Source organism: Centropristis striata, chromosome 13, assembly GCF_030273125.1.
Source record: "Centropristis striata isolate RG_2023a ecotype Rhode Island chromosome 13, C.striata_1.0, whole genome shotgun sequence".
Lineage (NCBI taxonomy): Eukaryota > Metazoa > Chordata > Actinopteri > Perciformes > Serranidae > Centropristis > Centropristis striata.
Window position 1 is genome coordinate 697,421 of NC_081529.1, and position 21,070 is coordinate 718,490.

Here is a 21,070-nt window from a genome sequence, read left to right on the forward strand (position 1 = left end):
CTTAGTAAAGAGAACAGTAAGGAGACCAAGTTAAAATTTATAAATAAATGTATACATAAATAAGGAATACATAATTGATGATTAATGTATGAATAACTAAATGAAAGTGGATAGAGCTCATGAATATGATTATTCAATTATCAAATTGTAGTTACATATGACATAAATGTCAATCATGAATTCATTTCTAAATTTTTATTTCCTTTATTTTTCCTTATATCTATTTTTACTGTAAAATAGTAAACTTTTCATGTCAGAAAACAGAAACCCTTTTTCAGCTTTGTGAGGGGCATTTTGTGGCGTCTTCTCCTCTTCTATTTATTGTTTTTTTTTCTCAACACAAACCACTGCACACACAGCTGTAGTCAAAAGCTGCTTCTCCTCCATTTTGCAAGTTTTTACTAAGAGCATGATGAGGAAAAAAATTCCATTGTTGGAAAAAACTGCTAAAAGAATCTAGTTGTAGTCTTAATCTAAATAGTAACCCTGCAAGATTCACAGTCTACAATCTCAGTCTGAGACTAGGCTGGGACTAAAACTCTAAACACTTGTCTTTAGATGTGAACAGGTGTGAGCTGATAGTTTTCTGGGAGTCTTTTCCGAATCTTTTCAAAGTCTTCTGATGTATAGGTAGCATTAGTTGTAATCGTTTGAATTTTTGAGGTTGTTTTGTGTCTTTAGTTTTCATTTTGCTTCTCCTTGTGCTTTAGTTTGGTTTTGTGTCTCTGTAGTCATTGTCATAGTCATCATGTCTCTTTGTGTTTTTTTGTGACATTTTTCATTGTGTTGAGTTAATTCCACGTTCCTGTCTGTGGTTATTGTGTGTTTGTGTTCATTTTGTTACTGCTTAAGGTTGTTTTTTGTGCAACTCCAATGCAGAAGTTGGGCTGCACTTTGTTTTTTTAGTCATTCTGGTGATCAGCACATCTTGTGCTTTAACATATTTACTCTGCAGTGGTGCAACAATGACAACACACTGTCCACTGCTAATGCTTTCAAAAATATATTTGTTTGTTTCTATTAAATATTTGTGTATTTCTCCAGGACTCCAGACTGAAGGAAGTTACAACCAAACAGGTAAACAGAGACAGAAAAGAGAAAGAGAAGTCAGAGAATCAGCAGTCAAGTTTTAGTTTAAACTTTTCTTCATTATACTTAATTTTTTTACTGAAGACTCTCTTGTTTCTGTTCAGAACCTGTCAGGTTGGTGGGAGGAGACAGTCGCTGTGCAGGAGTACTGGAGCTGAAACATGGAGGAGAATGGAGACCAGTCAGTTATGATTACACTGACAGGACCCTGAAGGAAGCAGCTTTTGTCTGCAGATATCTGGACTGTGGTTCTGTTGTTTCTGTAAGAATAGAGGAGTCCACAGAGAGATATGTGTGGTGGATCAGCTCTGACTGTGTTCAGTCTGGATCTCTGACAGAGTGTACAGAATCAACTTCATCTTTCTCCATCTATAAAGTCAACTGCTCAGGTAAGATCCAGGATGATCTCTGACATGGTCAGTCACAGTAATGTACTCAGGTCGATACACACTCACTAGTTAGAATGGCAGCAGACTGTCTGGTGAGCAGCTGCCTCAGTAAATCTGGTTCTGAATGCACCAAGATGAATGCCAAACACTGTACAACACGTGTGTTTTATGCTTGTGGCAACACTTCCAGTATGACGGCATATTTAGGAAGCCGTCACGCTGCTGTGTCTGCTGACACAGAGGAGGAGACAGTCAGGTAGGAAAGAACAACTCCTTCTCCCTGCAGCATTGAACAGCCTCTCCATGCAGATTCACACAGAATCCACAACTAAAGCATCGATGTGTTTATAGCTGAATGTGGAGGATGACGAATCTCAGCTGATGATTAAAGAACCTGAGCTGTGCTGTCATGTCCCCTCCTGCTGTCACCTCAGCAACAAAGAACTTAATGAGCAGACACAACAGGGATTTATCATTGTGGCAGGCTGTTATAGTAAAAATATTTGACAATTTAATAATGAAACAGTGTTTATGTTCCTGATGTTCTTAGCCAGATTTTTATTAAGACAAACAGTTGTAACTATTTCACCAAACAAATACATAAATGAAAAGCACATTGAAATCAGGAATGCCTCCTCCCTGGACCAGAAAATTATCGGAGCGAGCTCCTGTCCCTTTTAAACTTTAGTGGTCATTTTCAAAACAGATTTTTATTGTGGGTCACACATCTTCTCTGAAAAAATAATAGAGAAAGAAAATGATTGTTTTGGACTCGAAGTAAATGTAACTGGGATGGTGGACTGCTGCAGTCTTTGGTGTTATTAAGAGAAGTTCTGTTGTTTATGGTGAACTTATGTTGGAATTGTGCTGATTCCAGTTTGAATCACTGAATTCTTGTTTGATGACATCTTTTTATTCAGTGTCTGATGTCTTTTATCTTTCTCTATTTTCTCTTCTGTCATCTCTCCAGACTCTGTCAGGCTGGTGAATGGGACCAGTCTGTGCTCAGGCAGACTGGAGCTGAAGTCTGACCAGTCTAACCAGAGCTGGTCCTCAGTGTGTGAAGATGACTTTGACCAGCAGGATGCAGAGGTGGTCTGCAGGGAGCTTGGCTGTGGGGCTCTTTCAGTCCTCCAGGGGGCGCTCTATGGAGAAGGGGAGGCTCCAATGTGGACCAAAGAGTTCCAGTGTGGAGGAGATGAGTCTGCTCTCCTGGACTGTAGAAGCTCAGGCTCAGATAGAAACACCTCCTCACCTGGCAGAGCTGTTGGACTCACCTGCTCAGGTAGAAGAGGAGCTGCAGCTTTGATTTGGTTCATTTCTGTTCTGATCAAACTAACTTTATTCTTTTACTGATGACTCTCTTGATTCTCTTCAGAGCCTGTCAGGTTGGTGGGAGGAGACAGTCGCTGTGCAGGAACACTGGAGTTGAAACATGGAGGAGAATGGAGACCAGTGAGTTATGGTTACACTGTCTGGTCCCTGAGGGAAGCAGCTGTTGCCTGCAGAGATCTGGAATGTGGTTCTGCTGTTTCTGTAAGAGTGAAGTCCTCATACAGATCTGTGTGGAGGATCAGGTCTTGTCTTCAGTCTGGATCTCTGAGAGAGAACGTCATATCATCAGATTCCTCTCAATTCTTGGTGAATCTCACCTGCTCAGGTACACCCATCACTATCATCATCTGTGACAGTAATGTTTCCAGTACATTCCTTCCTCTGTCACAGTGACACTCAGTGGTTTCCATCAGAAAATAATGACATCCTGACGTGGAGAAGGTGGACTTGTTTCTGGAAACTTTGAACTCTCCATAGATTGCTGATCTTCACCTGACAGGACAGTCTATCTATGATAGACCTGTGACATCACATCCTCTTTCATCATCTCTCTGTGTTTACAGACCTGCCGCTTCAGCCCAACATCTCTGCATCCTCCTCCATGAACGGGGTCTCCGAGGCCCAGCAGCAGGGGCTTCGGGTGTTCAGGGGCTCCACCTTCACCGTCAGCTGCTCCATCCAGTCACAGTACCCAGGAGGCTCCTTCCAGCTCCGCTTCACCTCCTCCACCTCAGCACACACCTACAACCAGCCAGCTGTCAATCACTCTGCCCACCTCCTGTTTCCTAACCTCACCCAGCCAGCTGTCAATCACTCTGCTGACTTCCTGTTTCCTAACCGCACCCAGCCAGCTGTCAATCACTCTGCTGACTTCCTGTTTCCTAACCTCACCCAGCCAGCTGTCAATCACTCTGCTGACTTCCTGTTTCCTAACCTCACCCAGCCAGCTGTCAATCACTCTGCTGACTTCCTGTTTCCTAACCTCACCCAGCCAGCTGTCAATCAGTATGCCCACTTCCTGTTTCCTGCTGCAGAGCCCGCCCACCAAGGAAGCTACAGCTGTGTTTATCACGTCCATGTTTTCTCTCATAACTTCTCCTCTGAGAGCCGTCAGCTCTCTGTCTCTGTTGTAGGTAAGCTGAATGTTTACATGCAGGTTTGGAAAATAAGATTCATCAAACAGACTGAAAATGATCAGCTGCCAACAGAGTTCATGCATGTTGTTGTTTCTGCAGTGTAATTGTGTTACACAGCTCATATAGTAACCAAACGTATACAAATAGTGTATAATGACAACAGCAAACACTGAACTGTAGAACAGAGCATGTTTGGTTACCAGGATAACTCTGGTTCTCTGAGAACTGAGTGAGATCTGTCCCAGCAGCCCTGAGCTCCTAACTCGCCATTTTCAAGAGGCGTTCCTCCAGCGGACAGAAGCCAGAAGATCCGTCACTCAGAGCTCAGAGAACCAGAGTTATCCTGGTAACCAAACGCTCTCTTTCCACCCTCCCTCACTGTCTCACTGTGTGTGTCTGTGTGATCCACCAGATCCGAGACCTTTTATCATCAGAGCGGTCGTCCTGCCGCTGATTCTGCTGTTGGCGATCATTGCCTCTTACTTCTATTTTAAGGTACTGACACTCGTCTGTTGTTTAGACCGCCGACTGAAATGAAGCACTCTGTCTGTTTTATTGAACTGAAGAGAGCAGGAAGTGACATCTGTGTGCGTCATGTCTCTCCAGACCCACAGGGTCTACAGGGTCTACAGGGTGCAGAAGCCCCGCAGACGGGAGGACGTGGAGCTGGATTATTATAACCTGGGTGTTCCTGCAGCTGAAGGAGGGCCGACTGAAGAATAAGGAGCTCAGGGAGCAGAGTAGCACCTCCAAGCAGCTCGTCTCACACCCACATGGATTTATGTTCACAAGTTCCCTTCAATAATCAGGATTTATTACATTACATTATGTTGAAAAGACCACAACATGTCCCTGAGCCTATCGGTTCCTCCAGAAGACCTAAAACACCTCACTAAAGTAAGAGGTGAGAGCAGGTCTACAGAGTCCAAGCAGCCGGCACGATTCAAAGCAAACACACAGCGACCCATTCCTCAATTTTGTAAATGAGGAATTTTATAATTTCATAATAATTACTTTTTTGTAGTTTGGGAATTTGGGATTTATTTAGGAATTCGCTTTTTTTCATTATAATTATAATTATATATTTTTTGTATTTCAGGAATTTACTCACTAATGTGATTAAGGAAATTGAATTTTATTATTTCAAATTATTTTTAGTTATTTTTCTACTTTTGGAATTATTTTTATAATTAAGATTTTGCTATTTTTATAAGAACTTTGTCTACTTTTTTACTTTATTAATTGAATTGAATTAATTGTGTTTTCAAATTTAACACATTAATTTACCATTTAACATTATACTTCAGGACTTTGTATCATTTTTAATATAATGGAGTTTTTTTTAGGATGAAGGGTTTTACTTTTTTAATTTTAACGTTGATTATTTTTTGTACTACATTCCACACAGACTGGTGTAGTTGTTGCAGTAATTCAGGCAAAAGGAGACCCAACTAAGTATTGAGTGCTGTACATGCTCATACTTTTCATGTTCATACTTTTCAGTTGGCCAACATTTCTAAAAATCCTTTTTTTGTATTGGTCTTAAGTACTATTCTAATTTTCTGAGATACTGAATTTGGGATTTTCATTAGTTGTCAGTTATAATAATCAAAATGAAAAGAAATAAACACTTGAAATATATCAGTCTGTGTGGAATGAATGTATACATTATACATGTTTCACTTTTTGAATGGAATTACTGAAATAAATCAACTTTTCCATGATATTCTAATTATATGACCAGCACCTGTATGTATGTATGTGTGTGTGTGTATACATATATATATATATATATATATATATGAATTGAAGAATTTGCATTTTCATAACAGATTTGTTATACAAATACAAATAAACACATTTATTTTTATACTAAGGATTTAGAAATCTATGAGTTTGCTAATGTGTGTTATCTAGAATTTACTTTAATCTACTTATTACTTTTTTTGCTGAAAAGATTTTAAGCTGTTTTATGGAATTCTTAATATTGAAATGAAAAAATCATATTGAATTTGTACTATAATAACAATTATTTTCAAATGAAATCCCTTTGACTGAGAAATCTGAATAAAAATGAGAACACATACACACATATGACCTTCAGAGATCGTAGAGAAGTTTATTATACGTCTGCTCACAAACAAATTAAAGACAGTATGACATTTTTTTTAATGAAAGAATGGAAAAACATGCACACATACTTGCAGAGAGGAATGCCTTAAAACTAGTAGTTTGATTGGAGTTTGGAGATACACAGCTATGAACTGATGAAAATCACTGTAATAAACATTACTATCACTATTATCTACTTCGAAATAAAACCACTTTAATAAACAAATGAATCTGAGAATAAGCTGATATTAGGTTAAGCACAAGGTGAGAATGGCATTTTTACTTACATTTGAACAAACATTTAGCATTTAACATTTAGAATCTCAGAAAAAAGTCAAACTTTAAGTATTCATGGTGTTTCTACATGAATGTATGAATGAGAAAACAGCAGCTCAAAATGCATTAAAACAGACACCAGAGGCCGGGTGAGAGAAAAAATAAAGCGCCGATATTTGTTCTAGACTGAAGGCTTATTATTTTGGCAACAATATTATAGCCTGTATTCATAACACACTGCCTGGCCACAACCATCTGGCTTTAACTCAGCCAATAGGTAAGAGCCTCCCATTGGATAACTACTGCAGCCATTAATATGTTTCAGCTGGCAACAAGTTATTAAACCCTAACTGATGCTGTGAGTAGTTTCAAATGTCTTATAGTGGGAAAGATGTTACTCTGTTTTAGAAGTGTCAAATAATGATCTGCATCAAGCAAAGAACACAGCTAAGAGAATATTAAAACATTATTAAAACCTGGAATGATAGTGGTGAACCATCATCAGTGAATGATCATCACGATCATTCACTTTTCGTAGATCAGCTGTTCTCAACCTTGGGGTCGGGACCCCAATTGGGGTCGCGAGATGATTTCTGGGGGTCGCCAAATCATTTTAGAAGTCAGCTCTGTCTCCACTGTGTTAAAGTGTTCATGTGTTAATGTGTTTTAGTCTTTTTGGTCATTTTGTGTCTTTTTTTGGTCATTTTGTGCCTTTTTTTGATCATTTTGTGGTCATTTTGTGTCTTTTTTGGTCATTTGTGTCTTTTTTTGATCATTTTGTGGTCATTTTGTGTCTTTTTTGGTCATTTGTGTCTTTTTTGGTCATTTTGTTTCTTTTTTTGGTCATTTTGTGTTTGTTTTGGTCATTTTGTGTCTTTTTTTGTCATTTGTGTCTTTTTTGGTCATTTTGTGTCTTTTTTTTGGTCATTTTGTTTCCTTTTTTGGGTAATTTTGTGTCTTTTTTGTCATTTGTGTCTTTTTTGGTCATTTTTGTTTCTTTTTGGGGTCATTTTGTTTCTTTTTTGGTCATTTTATGTCTTTTTTGGTCATTTTGTTTATTTTTTGGGTGATCTGAACTGTGCGTGTGAGATTCTGTTCAGTGAGCGGGGGTCGTGGACAACATGGATGTTAAATTGGGGGTCGCGACTCAAAAAGGTTGAGAACTACTGTCGTAGATCACCTAAACGTTTGGTGAAATTAAAATCGTAACAAATCAACAGTAGAACTCACAGCTATGTTTATTAGTGAAAGTAGAAGCATTAACACACACACAACGGCGAAAGAAACTAATGGACTAAACAGCTGTTTAGCCTTAGGAAAACCACTTATCAGTGAGGTTAATAAAGGCTTCAGTGTGCTCTGGAGCATAAAAATGGGATCTGGAGTAAGAAAATGGGTCATATGGTCTGATGAGTCAACAACCTCTGGGGGCAGTTTTATGATCTGGGGTTGCTTCAGGTCTAGATTATAATATCCGGTTATAGTATACTGAATGAGGTTTTTCCGTCAGTGGCTTGAGACATAATTTCCACACGTGGATCGACCACCACAGAGTCCAGACCTTAACCCCATTGAGAATCTCCGGGATGTGCTGGAGAAGACGTCGCTTTGATGGTGACCAATCATCAATACAACATCTTGGTGAAAATGAATGTAACTCTTCACAGAAATAAATCTAGTGACATTGCATGAACTTATTGGAACATTGTCAAGTTTCCTATCAGACCACATTAATTACAATATACTGAAAGGTTAATCAGGAATTTTTGCCCCCCAAAATGAACTGTCTACCCTCAAATAAATGTCGCTTGGAACTGGGAATTTTAAATCTTGCTATTTCCCCTTTTTTTCGATGACCTCAGTGAAGAGTCACTGAGGTCACCACTCAAAGTGCCTGAACTTCGGTTGGGGGCGAACCGACTCTACCAACTGAGCCACAGCCGCCCCAGATGTTCCCTCACCTATCCGACACAGGGACACGGAGGAATCCCAATGTGACAGGCACAGCCCCGGCTGATAGTCCAGCTGAAAGCCAAACCCAGGGTAGACTGGTTCTGTAAATCTGCAGGAGCCAGTGTAGACGTGTGTTAGTGTGTCAGAAGAGACTGTGAATAAGGACAGAGTGCCAGCAGGCCAGTCCAGATACACTGCTAGTCTGGCTGCTTCTTTTAAAGAGGCATGTGTATGTTTTCCTGTGTTACTGTGCCAAAACATGAGATCTCCATCATAGGTCAGAGCCCAGGACTTGTCATTCCTTCCAAAGCTGCAGTCTTCACTACTTTCTCTCCTGCTGATTCCTTTGCAAGCCACTGCTACGTAAAAGATATTATTTCTCTCAAATTCCCAGTAACAGCGACCATTCAAACCATTTCTACACAGCAGCTGTTTAGACTGATCAAATCTGTCTTGATGATACCGATAAGGTTGTTCCTCCTTCACGTATTTCACCTTTGTGTTGTTCTCAGACAGTATGAGCTGTCTGTGTGCTGTGTTTGGGTCCAGTGTGAGTTCACAGGCATCTAATAAGGAAAGACAAAGACTCAATAAAGCATTACTAAATACTTGTAGTCAGAAATTGTTGATATTAACATAATAACCGTTTTATCCACTGTAAACATACAGTATTTCTTTGTTGTATAGGCTAATGGCAAATTGTCAGGCCACAAGCGGTCACTTCCAAAGGAAACTGACCCCAAATAGGGTTTTTCAGTCTTTTAGTCTTTAGCTGTGCCAGGATTGAACGTGTGCCTGGAGTTGCCTTGGGCTGCTCTAGGAGTAGCTGGGACACATAGCCCGGGATAAACAAATACAATTAATGGAGACAAGAAACCCTAATGGGCTTACACAAGGTCTCTTTACTAAAAATTACACTATTTACAACAAATTGCATCAGGACTTTTTATAGAACATAAACTTTAGCTAAAATCTAGTGTCATTCCTTATGCAAAACATGTCGTGTAAGTAAAATCAAATCAAAACAACATAGGGTGAAAACAGCTTTGTTCTTATAAATTAAATAAATACTTACACTTCTGCAGACCGGTTTTTAACCTCTCCACTCCGCCATGGTCCACTCTGCAAGAGTAAACAGCAAGAAAAGTATGTTTTTAAGGCACTGGTGGACTCAGACTAGGTTCTTATTTGTTCTTGTGTGTTCCTAAATATTTTATTCTGTGTTATTGTGTTGGCCATCATAATAGTCTCTGACAAAAAATAAAACAAAGAGACAATATTTTCCAACCTGAGTTATAAATCTGTGCAAAATGTTAGCATGGTAACTTGAGTGAGGCAAACCAGGAAGTGCCTTAAACTGCATTCTACCAAAAATTCCAAGAGGGGTTGCTGATGGCGATTGCAGAAGCATTTTGTTCCTATCTATCACAATACAAAATCAGTCAAATGCTCACTTGATTTATTACCTCAGAAAAATTCTCATGACAACACTTTGGACTTTATTGCTCATAAAAAATCTTCTTCAAGACAATATAGTGTTAATTGTGTAAATAATGATCCAATTTAAAAGAAAATAGATGATAAAGAATGGTATGATTTGGGGTGTGGCTACCTTTGACTGACAAGTGACTAACAAGGTGAGCCATCATCGGGAGAAAAGAAAAGCATTCCATGGCACTTTGTACTTTGTAACAGTACACACTATCCATCCATCCATCCATCCATCCATCCATTTTTTTCTTAAGAATGATTTGATTTGAGAATGATGATCTCAGTTTCAGAAAACAAGATGGCGACAGACAAAAAGAACGATGATAACGAGTTTAACGTTGAACTCGATGCTTCAAGTCCACAAACCAATGGGTGACACCACGTGGACTACGTCCATTATTTATATACATTCTGTGCTTCTATCGTATCCTGTTTATTATAACACTGTACTTGCCAAAGTGACAGTTTGGCCAATAACTTTACTTTGTGCCTGATTTTCCCTAAGCTTTGTCAAGTACTTTCCAATCTAATGTTTTCAAGCTCAAGATCAAGTTTTTATTAATATATTTTTTCTTTAATAATCCACTTCTCTTATCAAGAAATGAGTGAAAGCACTCAGCCCTCTATGAGACATACTTTAGAGTTTCCAGTCTCCATTGTGGATTCGCCAGTCCAGCAGAGAGAAGTGTCACTCCTGAGTCTCCTGGATGGTTATAGCTCAGGTCCAGCTCTTTCAGATGGGAGGGATTGGAGCTCAGAGCTGAGGCCAGAGAAGCACAACCTTCCTCTGTTACTTGGCAGCCTGACAGCCTGTATGAACATCAATGAATAGTTCACTTATGGTTGTTTTGATGATGGAGTTTCATGAGATAGTGAGAATAATCATGACTGTAGTTGTGAGATCACACACAGGATAAGAATCTAATCATCTGAGAAAAATTGTATGTGAGAGTGCCATAAAATCTGTTCTTACCCGAGGGTTTCCAGTTTACATTGAGGACTCTCAAGTCCAGCAGAAACAAACTTTACTCCCGAATCCAGCAGGTCATTGCTATTCAGGTCCAGCTCTTTCAAGCGAGAAGTCTGGGAGCAGAGAGTTGGGGCCAGAGCTTCACAGCTTCTCTCTGACAGCCCACACTCTCCCAGCCTGGAAAAAAAGATTAATAATGACAAAGACTCTTTCCTTGGTTTGATAACACAAACTCCTGCATGGCCAATAAATCTACAGTTACGTTTCACTCTGCTGACCTGAGAGCTTCCAGGTTACAGCCTGTACTCTCCAGTCCAGTAGAAAGAAAGATGACTCCAGAATCCTGAAGGTGGTTTCTACTCAAGTCCAGCACTCTCAAGCTGGAGGTCTGGGAGGTGAGAACTGAGGCCAGAGTTTCACAGCTGTTTTCTGACAGGTTACAGGCACTTAGCCTGAGGAAGAATTGAAGAATTTAAAAGGTAACATAAAAAACATTTCAGAAAACCATGACCACCACCACAACAGCACAGCTACGAAGGTAAAGTGTGCAGCTACTAGACTGGCCTGTCTGCAGTCATGACCTGTCTCCAAGTGAAAATGTGTGGCAAAATGCAAAAATGGAGACCCTGAACTGTTGAGCGACTGAGGTTGAATATCAAGTAACAATGGGGGAAAAAATTACATTCAAACTTTATTTACTTTCAGGTACCAGGATCTGTTATGAGAGGCTACAATGTTATTGAAATAGTACAGAAACCAGCTGACCTCAGTGTTTCTAGTTTACAGTGTGGATGTTCCAGGCCAGCACTGAATACCAGCACTCCTGAATCCTGCAGGTTGTTCACACTCAGGTCCAGCTGTCTCAGACTAGAGGACTGGGAGCTAAGGGAAAAGGCCACAGCATCACAGCCTTTCCACGTCAGCTCACAGTCAACCAATCTAAAGGAAAAGAAGTGATAAAGAAAATCATTCACTTTCAAAAATCCTGATTGAACCAAAGATTGTGACATAATGTGCAGGTGTCTGTAGAAAAAGAGGAAGATGGGTTTCAAGCTGATTTGTGTGTGGTTCATTATAAAGCTTGCTGACCTGAGAGTTTTAAGTCTACAGTGTGGACTCTGCAATCCCGCAGAAAGTTGCACCATTCCTTTATCTTTCAAGTTGTTGCAAGTCAGGTCCAGCTCTCTGAGACTGGATGATGGGTAACTGAGAACTGAAGACAGATCTTCACAATGCTTGGATTCCAGATCACATCCACAAAGCCTGAAGAAGTATACATTATGAAGATGAACAAATACTTTAATACATTTTAAATTTCTTACTCCTTTCATTTATTTCATTATACTAGCTAAACTCTTTGTTATTGTGAGGTTTAACAAGTGGATATTGTGAGAAAATGGAAGAGGGAAGGTGAAACAGCATCACTTGTCCCCTCTGTCATTATCCTCATAGGGGTGCTATTAAAGGAAAATCATTGTATATTTCAAACTGCCATATTTACCAAAATATGGTCATTATCACTCTATGGATCATGCTAATTTTGTACTTGCCAACTTTTCTATATAGATTTAGGTAATTGAAGATGTTTATCAGGGCAAGCTGCAAAAGCCTCCTATGTATATACTGTAAAGGGTGGTACAACTAGTTCACCGAACCAGCCTGGCTGTTCAAAATACTTTGAATTGAGGGATTTCAATATGTAATGGAAATTAAAAGTTTACCCAGATAAAGACATTTCACAGTTTGCAATAATGGCTAAACCAGGCTACTTTGTGTAATTTTCCTATCTATTTTTCTATTTTTATTTTGAAAGAAAAATATTTTTTTGCGTCACCGTAATGTCACCCATCACATGGAAGAATTTTGAAGCCCTGAGTTTGACATTTTGGTTGTTGCCATCTTGGTTTTAATTGCTGTTGCTTACTTGTTTTTTTGCAACCAGCGCATGGGCAGAATGAATTATAAGCTGGTATGATGCTCATGCTAGCAAGCTAGCTTGGTTAAAGGGTGAACATTATTCTAAATAAACAGGTGATTACTTAAGAGTATCCTATAGTCTATCAAATCCCTGAACAAGAAAGTACTAAGCTCCCAAAATGTTAGAGTTAAATGTCATGAACTGAAAACACAATGTGAAAGGGTAAAAGTAAGATGATAACAGACTCAATCACATGGTGGTGCTTTACTAAATGGCATCAAGCTGTATTGAACATAATTAAAACTTTAAACTCATTTGAGAATGTGTAATGAGTTAATACATGAAGTGAGAATAAAGCTGCCTTCTTATCTTTGCTCACCACAAGTTAGGGCGCAACACAGGTCTACGTCCTCATATAAACAGCTAAGCTAACATTAGCATTAGATTTAGCAGTATAGCAGAAGTTTGTGAACTGTCTCCTATTAAGCCCCATCTGACTGCTAACATTTAGACAGATTATAAGGCACTGTTAAATTATTTAAATGTTCAGGCCCATGGGGTTGCTGACTGTGTGAAAATAATTCATATTTGGAAAGCTGTCGGAGGCTTGCACTGGTTTCCAAAGTGTATGTTTCCCCAAATCTGTAGAACTAAGGTGTCAAGTTTAAAGTTAGCATGACCCACAAAGACACAATGACCATGTTTATGGGAAATATGCCACGTTAGTGTACCTAAATGTTAATATGTGTAGTTTTAAGTGTAAATGTATGTAATGATCACCAACAATCTTGTCAGGATTGGAGCCATATTTCATGGCAATTAATCAATTACTTGTTGATAAAGTTGAATCTGAATCAAAAGTAATCAAAAAAACAACACAGAGGCATTTATATACAGACCAAACTGGTGGACTGACCCCTAAAAACTGACCTTTCTAACCCTACAGCCACACTATCAAGACTGAAAATTAGACATTATGTAACAATATAAGTGGAAGCATGCAGGCTTAAAAACACATTCGTTATGAAAATAAGGAATTATATTGCTTCAGCAGTTACAATGGCAGACCATGGTTATAAAAAGAATCAGGATGTGATGTCAAGTAAAAACATCTTAGAACATAGAAAGCTAACCTGAGAATCTCCAGTTTACATTGTGGATACTTCAAGCCAGCTGTGAGCTCCTGGTGTCCAAGCTTATTGTTGTAACTCAGGTCCAGCTCTCTTATATTACAGGTCAGGGAACCAAGACCTGAGGCCAACGCTTTGCAGCTTTTCTCAGACAGCCTACAGCCACTCAACCTAATAGCCAAAAGGAATGAAAAAGGATGTTAAAATTTAACATTTACAGTTTTGAATATGTATGGTATAAATTGTGCACCCACAGGCATATATTGGAGGCTTGAAGAACAGGCAGCAACCTCAGAAGGCCTTCCTCTGAAGCAGAGTATTTCTTTAGGTCAAACACATCCAACAAGCTGTGTGATGACAATAAGATGAAGACCAGCGCTGACCACTGAGCAGGAGACAGATTGTTAGGGGACAGACTTCCTGAACTCAGGTACTGTTGGATCTCCTCCACTAGAGAATGATCATTTAGCTCATTCAGACAATGAAAGAGGTTGATGTTTCTCTCTACATTGGTATTCTCCCTGATCTTCTTCTTAATGTACTGGGCTGTGTCCTGACTGCTCTGTAAGCTACCTCCTGTTCGCTTCACTTGAAGAAGTGCTTGATTGGTCTGCAGTGAGAGGCCAACAAGGAAGCGCAGGAACAAGTCCAGGCGTCCATTCGGACTCTGTAAAGCCTTATCCACTGCACTCTGGAAGAGGTGTTTGACTTCAGATTGCTCTGACTGTTGGGAAGATGATTCTTCTTCTGACAGTAGGTTGACACCAGAGTTGGTGAATGACACAATGACATGAACAGCAGCCAGAAACTCCTGGAAGCTTGAATGGACAAAACAGAAAGGTTTGTCCTGGTTCTGCCCATGGTCTTCTTTAAGGATCTGCGTGAACACGCCTGAGTACACAGAGGCAGCTCTGATATCAATGCCACACTTTCTGAGATCTGCCTCATAGAAGATGAGGTTGCCTTTCTGCAGCTGCTCAAAAGCCAGTTTTCCCAGAGAAAAAATCATCTTGCTGGTCTCTGTGTTCCTGAGTGGATCTGTTTCTTCATTCACCACTTTGAACTGATCTAATAGAAAATGGATATAAAGCTCAGTTAAGGTATTGGGTGGCTCTCCTTTGTCATTGGTTTTCAACACATCCTCCAGAACTGTTGCAGTGACCCAACAGAGGTATGGAATGTGGCACATGACATGAAGGCTTCGTGATGTCTTGATGTGGTTGATGATTCTGCTGGCCAGCGCCTTATTCCTGAATCTCTTCCTGAAGTACTCGTCCTTCTTTGGATCAGTGAATCCCCCCACCTCTGTCACCATGTGAATGTACTCTGGAGGGATTTGACTGGCTGCCTCAGGTCTTGTGGTTATCCAGAGAGAGGAAGAAGGGAACAGTTTCCCCATGATGAGGTTTGTCAGCAGCACGTCCACTGAAGCTGAGTCAGTGACATCAGTCAGGATCTCGTTGTTGTGAAAGTCCAAAGGAAGTTGACACTCATTCAGACCATCAAGGATGAACACAATCTGGAGTTTATCAAAGCAACTTATTCCCTTGGTACCAGCAAAGAAGTGATGAATAAGTTGTACCCAGCTGTACTTTTTCTCCTTGAGTGAATTCAACTCTCGGAAAGTGAATGGAAATATGAACTGTGCATTGCTGTCGATTTTTTCTTCAGCCCAATCCAGGGCAAGCTTCCACGTCAAGGCGGTCTTCCCTATCCCTGCTTCTCCTTTTGTCAATAACGTTCTAACTGATCCATCTTGACCCGCTGAGGTTTCGAAGAAGTTGATAAGCTGTTCAGAATTAACTGTGTTGCCGGATGCTGTTGCATTTTGTCCAAATTTCTTTTCAGACCTTTCCTCTGTGATGAGCAGCTCAGTGTAGATCTCGTTCATCAACATCTGCTTTCCAGATTTTGTGTCTTGCTCAAACAAATGCTTAAACTTTTTCTGCAGGTTGGATTTGAGTTTACGCTTGGAATCAGTGAGAGCCTCTGAATAGATACACAAGAGAGACATTAATTAGAGGCTATGGTCATTTGAGATGTACAAACCTTTTCAAGATACATGAACACATATTTCTATCTCAATGTTACCTGTACCACCTATTGATGTGGGGTGAACTATCATCCTGACTAACTATTGTAACACTAATTTGTAATTTCTTATGACCTTCATGCAACAAATATAATCCTTTAACCCCGAATCAAGAGATTTTTTTGGCCACTTTGGACAGTAGAAACCGTAAACAAAACTATGGCATAATACATGTTATTGACCATTGATGTTTATAAAGTGACCTTGTTCTCAACAAGTGCTTATTTACACATCAAGCAGTTATAAAACAACATTAGCATTCATTTGGAGTTGTGCTATACACATATAACTCTGTTCTACCATGTATGTAGTTATTGAGTTTCCCTAAACTTACCTTTGGATGTTGAGTTGATGTTTAATAAACGCTGTGCCAATAAATTCTTTTTGATCAACTTCAAAACCTTAATGGTCACCTCCACTGCATTTTTGTCATAGGTATCTATGATCTCATCCACAGTGTCCAGCCTGTCTGCATTCACTAACTGGCTCTTTGGGATCGCTGGAAAGCCTTCCAAGACATCAGCCTGCTGCAGGAACCATTTGAACTTCTTAAAGTCTTCACCTGCCAAATCCTCCAATATTGCCAGCAGCTCCATGGATGTTGCCATGGATTATCCTTGCTGAAATACCAATAAACCTTTGATCAATTTTTGACAAGGGTTCATTCATTAACATAAATTGATACACAGATGTAGCATTATTGAAATAAACATTAAATGCAAGGGGTCATCCAGATATTCAATGTTGTGAATCCATAAAGTTCATTTCTATTTCATCCTTTCTGACCGCCAGTGGAGTTGCATAGGCACTGAATGACTTCTGGCGATTTCGCAGGTGGAGTAATGAGTAGTTATACCAACACGAGACAAAGTCATTCAACGCTTATGCACCGCCTCTGGTGGTCATCCAGGATTCATAGAACTGTAGTTATATATACGTAACCTTCTATCTTTTATAGCTGCACTTTATAATTGTATTTACAAAAGAGTGTTAAAAACCAGAGTATATAACTTTTTGTATAGGTGACACACTGAAAACACTCAAAATTGTATTTCATTAGGCCACAGAGACACAGAATACTACAACTATTTAAGTAACTATTATTTGTCATTCTAACACTTTTTAACAAGAGACTGCAATTTCTGAAGAAACTGCACTGGGAAGTGGATGTCGAATAGCTGACAGTATGCTGCCAATCTGGCAGGAATGTGTCAGAAGAAGTCGAAATAGTAAAAGTTTAAAAAGTGCAACTGGGTGAAATTATCATGAACAAAATGACTAGTTGAATATTACCAATATTATATAGAAATTGCGGAATATTTTTATGTTCATTGTAGAGCTGATGCTACTCTGCAATGGTGTCTTAAAAGGGTAAGATAAAGTTGAGATAGTAGGAAAAGTGCTGAGTTATGTTTGAATAAAACTGGTGATAAAACACAATAGTATTATGTGGCGACAGAGGTCACAAAAACAGCTGAAGAGCAATGTACCAATCAGAAACGGAGACACTAATTGAAATGTAAGCAGCTGTCTAAAAGTGCTGAGTCATGGTTGAGGAGAATGAATGAAATTAAAATGTTGAAGGACACAGTCGTCAAGAAATGTGACAGAAATGAAAAATCAGAGTAACATGTGTCAAGTATTCCCACCAATTATATAAATTATATGGTTGGTTAATTGGTGATTTATATAATGTTAGTTCTCAGTTGACCTACCGAATTAAAAGAAACAAATTATATTTCTAGAAATAATTAACCTTAGTCATAATATATCTCAAGGCTGGCCAAAAGTTACATATACACTTTAATAAAGGAATAGTCCAGTAAAAATCTGTTTTCAGTGACTGAATACCACCACTTACCTACCACCTGGAGGCTTGAGCGGTGTTTCTGAAGAGTTTGTATCTTGCACCTTTGAGGTGGATGGCTGCTGAAGTCAGCTTGGAATGAAAGCAGAGTGGATTAAACGTTAAAAGCATCAAAACAACCAACATAAAACAACTGAAGTATTCAAATTTAACCCAGTGTCTGACATTAATGATCAATCTAATACATTCCAAGCTCATCAGAGTCTTTTTGAGTCACCACAACATCTGAAACCACATTAAATACTATATTTAAAGCCTCATTTAAATATGTTTCAAGAAATAAACCCACAGTAGGTGTTAAATTAGTTAATCAATATACTATTAACATTAAAATGTTGTGTACAGCAGCTATTCTCAACCTTGGGGTCCCGATCCCAATTGGGGTCGCGAGATGATTTCTGGGGGTCGCCAAATCATTTAGGGAGTCAGCTCTGTCTCCACTGTGTTAAAGTGTTCATGTGTTAATGTGTTTTAGTCTTTTTGTGTCTTTTTTTTTGTCATTTTGTGTCTTTTTGGGTCATTTTGTGTCTTTTTGTGGTCATTTTTTGTCATTTTGTGGTCAATTTGAGTCCGTTTTTGCATAATTTTATGTAATTTTTTGGTCATTTTGTGTCTTTTCTGACAAATCCCAAAGTAGCACAGACAGGGAGATGTTTTAGTAGTTCTCTGCTTCATTATTTGTCCAAAATTCGTCGTATTAACTGAGTTTGAATGATCTGAACTGTGTGTGTGAGATTGTGTTCAGTGAGTGGGGGTCGCGGACAACATGGATGTTAAATTGGGGGCGCGACTCAAAAAAGTTGAGAACTACTGGTGTACAGTACCTTGTCATGTTGAAGATAACCTGCTTGTGTTCCGGGTGATCTCAATAAAAAATAAAAAATATTCTTTGAGACAATATGATGTTAATTCGGTAATTAATGGTCCAATTGAGAAAAAAACAGAGCATAAAGAATCATATTATTTAGGGCGTGGCTACCATTGCATGGCGTTTACTGGTTGGGTCTCATAACTTTGACCCTTTCACACTGTATTTTCACTTTATGACAGTTTATTTGAACATTTTGTTTGTACTTTAAATTTTTGTTTTTTGCTAACCAAAATTAACATCCCAGTTAATGCTCCAGTTAATGCTAACATGAATTAGCACAACAACACCCAGTCAAGTTGCAGTTGCAGATGGGCATGAAGTGACCTCTCACACTGTAGATCAGCTTATCAATCCATAGATTGTGGCTTTTATTTGTTTATTTTGAATAAATATCTTCCTGAAATATAATTGCTGTCTATTTTATGTTGTACACTGTGAACAATATGTCAACCTCTTCTATGAAAAGAATTCTAAATTCCTTCATCCATCCATCCATTTTCCTACGCTTACTTAATATAAATATGGTAATTTGATTATAATCATTCAGTTAATTATTAATCAGTGTTCAAATTGATAGCTTAGTAACTTTATGAGACTGATTTAGGTGATTTGGCTATATTTTGCTCTGTTTTACAGAATGGTGCCCCGATGAGATGACTTAGAGTAAAGTCATATCATTTATTAATGATAAAAAATCCAAGTCCTACCACCGATGTGATAGTCCTTATATCCAGAGAGAGTCGAAGAGTCTTGCAGCTCCTCACGAAGGAAAACATCGATCTTTCCTTGCGCTGCAACTTTTATACTCTTGCCACTCCTTAGTTCTCAAACTTTCTTACTGCCACTCCTCACTAGTCATCTCATTGGTTTAATTCTCTTTCTAACTCTGATTCTTCTGTTGCTGGCCAGATTTCCTTTAGTCCGTTCCTCCCAACTTCCCGACTTTGTTCAGTTTTGCACATACATCAAGTTACAACATGTCTCGGCTCAACTCCACTCTACTAGTCATCTCATTGGTTTAGTTCTCTTTCTAACTCTGATTCTTCTGTTGCTGGCCAGATTTCCTTCAGTCCGTTCCTCCCAACTTCACGACTTTGTTCAGTTTTGCACGTGCACCAAGTTACAACATGTCTCGGCTCAACTCCGCTCTCCTTTCAATTCCCCTTTTTTCTAACTGACTTCGCTCTAACTGTCCCTTCTGTTCAACACAGTCATCAGAATCTTAAAGCCTTACATTGGCTCCCTGTCTCCTATAGAATACATTTTAAAATTCTGGTTTTAACATTCAGAGCCTTACATGGCCAGTCTCCACCCTACATATGTGACCTGATACAGCCCTACACCCCCACTCGAGTCTCCCTCCCTCACTGCTCAGTAGATTCTGTTGTCGCTTTTAGAAGCCAACTGAAGACATTTTTATTTGTTCAGGCTTTTGATTAATTGTTTTGGGACTGCTATGGTTGTTTAAATTGCTGTTGTTTTGGTCTTTTAAAACTTGTATGTACATTTTTATGTTATGTGTATGATTTCTATGTGAAGCACTTTGTGACTTCTGTCTGTGAAAGGTGCTTTATAAATAAAGTTTACTTACTTACTTACTTACTTACAGAATTAATATCATAGTCATCACATTTAATAAAAATGATCACTTCAGTTACCACACGTACTCTTCCACTGATCATTATTGTAGTTTAACTCAACAGTTAAATCACTCAATCTCATCAACTTGGTAATATATCATTACACATAATAAAAGTCATTACTGACTTTGGTCATTACAGTCATTTATGTATTTTAATCATCACATAACATCTCAGAATCAACAAGTTTCATAGTGCCTTTGTGTACTACATCATGTTAGGAAAGTGCGAAACCAAAGCCTCGTGTTTTCACAGTCTCATACCATCTTTTGTTGGAATTTAGGCAAGCAGAGATCTCAACTCACTTGACAATGTATGAATGGGAAGTTATTGTCATTTTTTATATACATTAGGGTGCATCAAATTTGAATGGGAATTTTTAATTTCAAAATATCAATTTGGCTGGCATTGCATTTTGTTCCACTTAACATAAAAATGGCTTTTGCAAAGTCTTGAGGAATTCCATTGAGATTTAGGGGTGCCACCTAACACATGAACTTTGGTGAAATTTCAAAAAATGTGCAATTTTTGGTCTAATTGCCAAAAGGTTGACCTGGAAATGTTGAGTACAGTGAACTTTTATACAGTAACATGTTCTATAGGGTTATCAAAGTAAAAGTTGTTTGTTTGCCCTTTGGTCAACTAGGGCATTTCCCAGAATTCAACTTTCAAGATTCTCCATTCATTTGTCCAATAGATGAAATGAATGGAGGTCAATGGGACATGTTCACATGGCCTTACCCTGAATTTTGTGTAGCAGTGATGGATGTTGGACACACATATAAAGTTTAATTGACTTTA

The 21,070-nt window shown here is 38.8% G+C and overlaps 1 protein-coding gene and 2 long non-coding RNA genes across 3 annotated transcripts; 2 read left to right on the forward strand and 1 right to left on the reverse strand.

Moving 5' to 3' along the window:
• Positions 1–1,041: 1,041 nt before the first annotated feature.
• On the forward strand, positions 1,042–2,562 carry LOC131983783 (uncharacterized). The gene is made up of 3 exons (XR_009395491.1): positions 1,042–1,077; positions 1,194–1,478; positions 2,449–2,562. It is a non-coding gene; the product is annotated as an uncharacterized LOC131983783 (long non-coding RNA).
• Positions 2,563–2,648: 86 nt separating this feature from the next.
• Positions 2,649–3,420, forward strand: LOC131983784 (uncharacterized). Its single transcript, XR_009395492.1, has 3 exons — positions 2,649–2,763; positions 2,857–3,138; positions 3,377–3,420. It is a non-coding gene; the product is annotated as an uncharacterized LOC131983784 (long non-coding RNA).
• Positions 3,421–7,401: 3,981 nt separating this feature from the next.
• LOC131982785 (NACHT, LRR and PYD domains-containing protein 12-like) lies at positions 7,402–19,363 on the reverse strand. Its single transcript, XM_059347384.1, has 12 exons — positions 19,337–19,363; positions 17,753–17,830; positions 16,226–16,511; positions 14,054–15,788; positions 13,803–13,970; positions 11,841–12,014; positions 11,517–11,690; positions 11,030–11,203; positions 10,755–10,928; positions 10,418–10,591; positions 9,366–9,412; positions 7,402–8,856 (listed from the first exon to the last, which is right to left on the reverse strand). The coding sequence occupies exons 3-12, from the start codon at positions 16,497–16,499 to the stop codon at positions 8,216–8,218; spliced, it is 3,735 nt and encodes a 1,244-aa protein (XP_059203367.1). The 5' UTR covers positions 16,500–16,511; positions 17,753–17,830; positions 19,337–19,363; the 3' UTR covers positions 7,402–8,215.
• Positions 19,364–21,070: the final 1,707 nt, after the last annotated feature.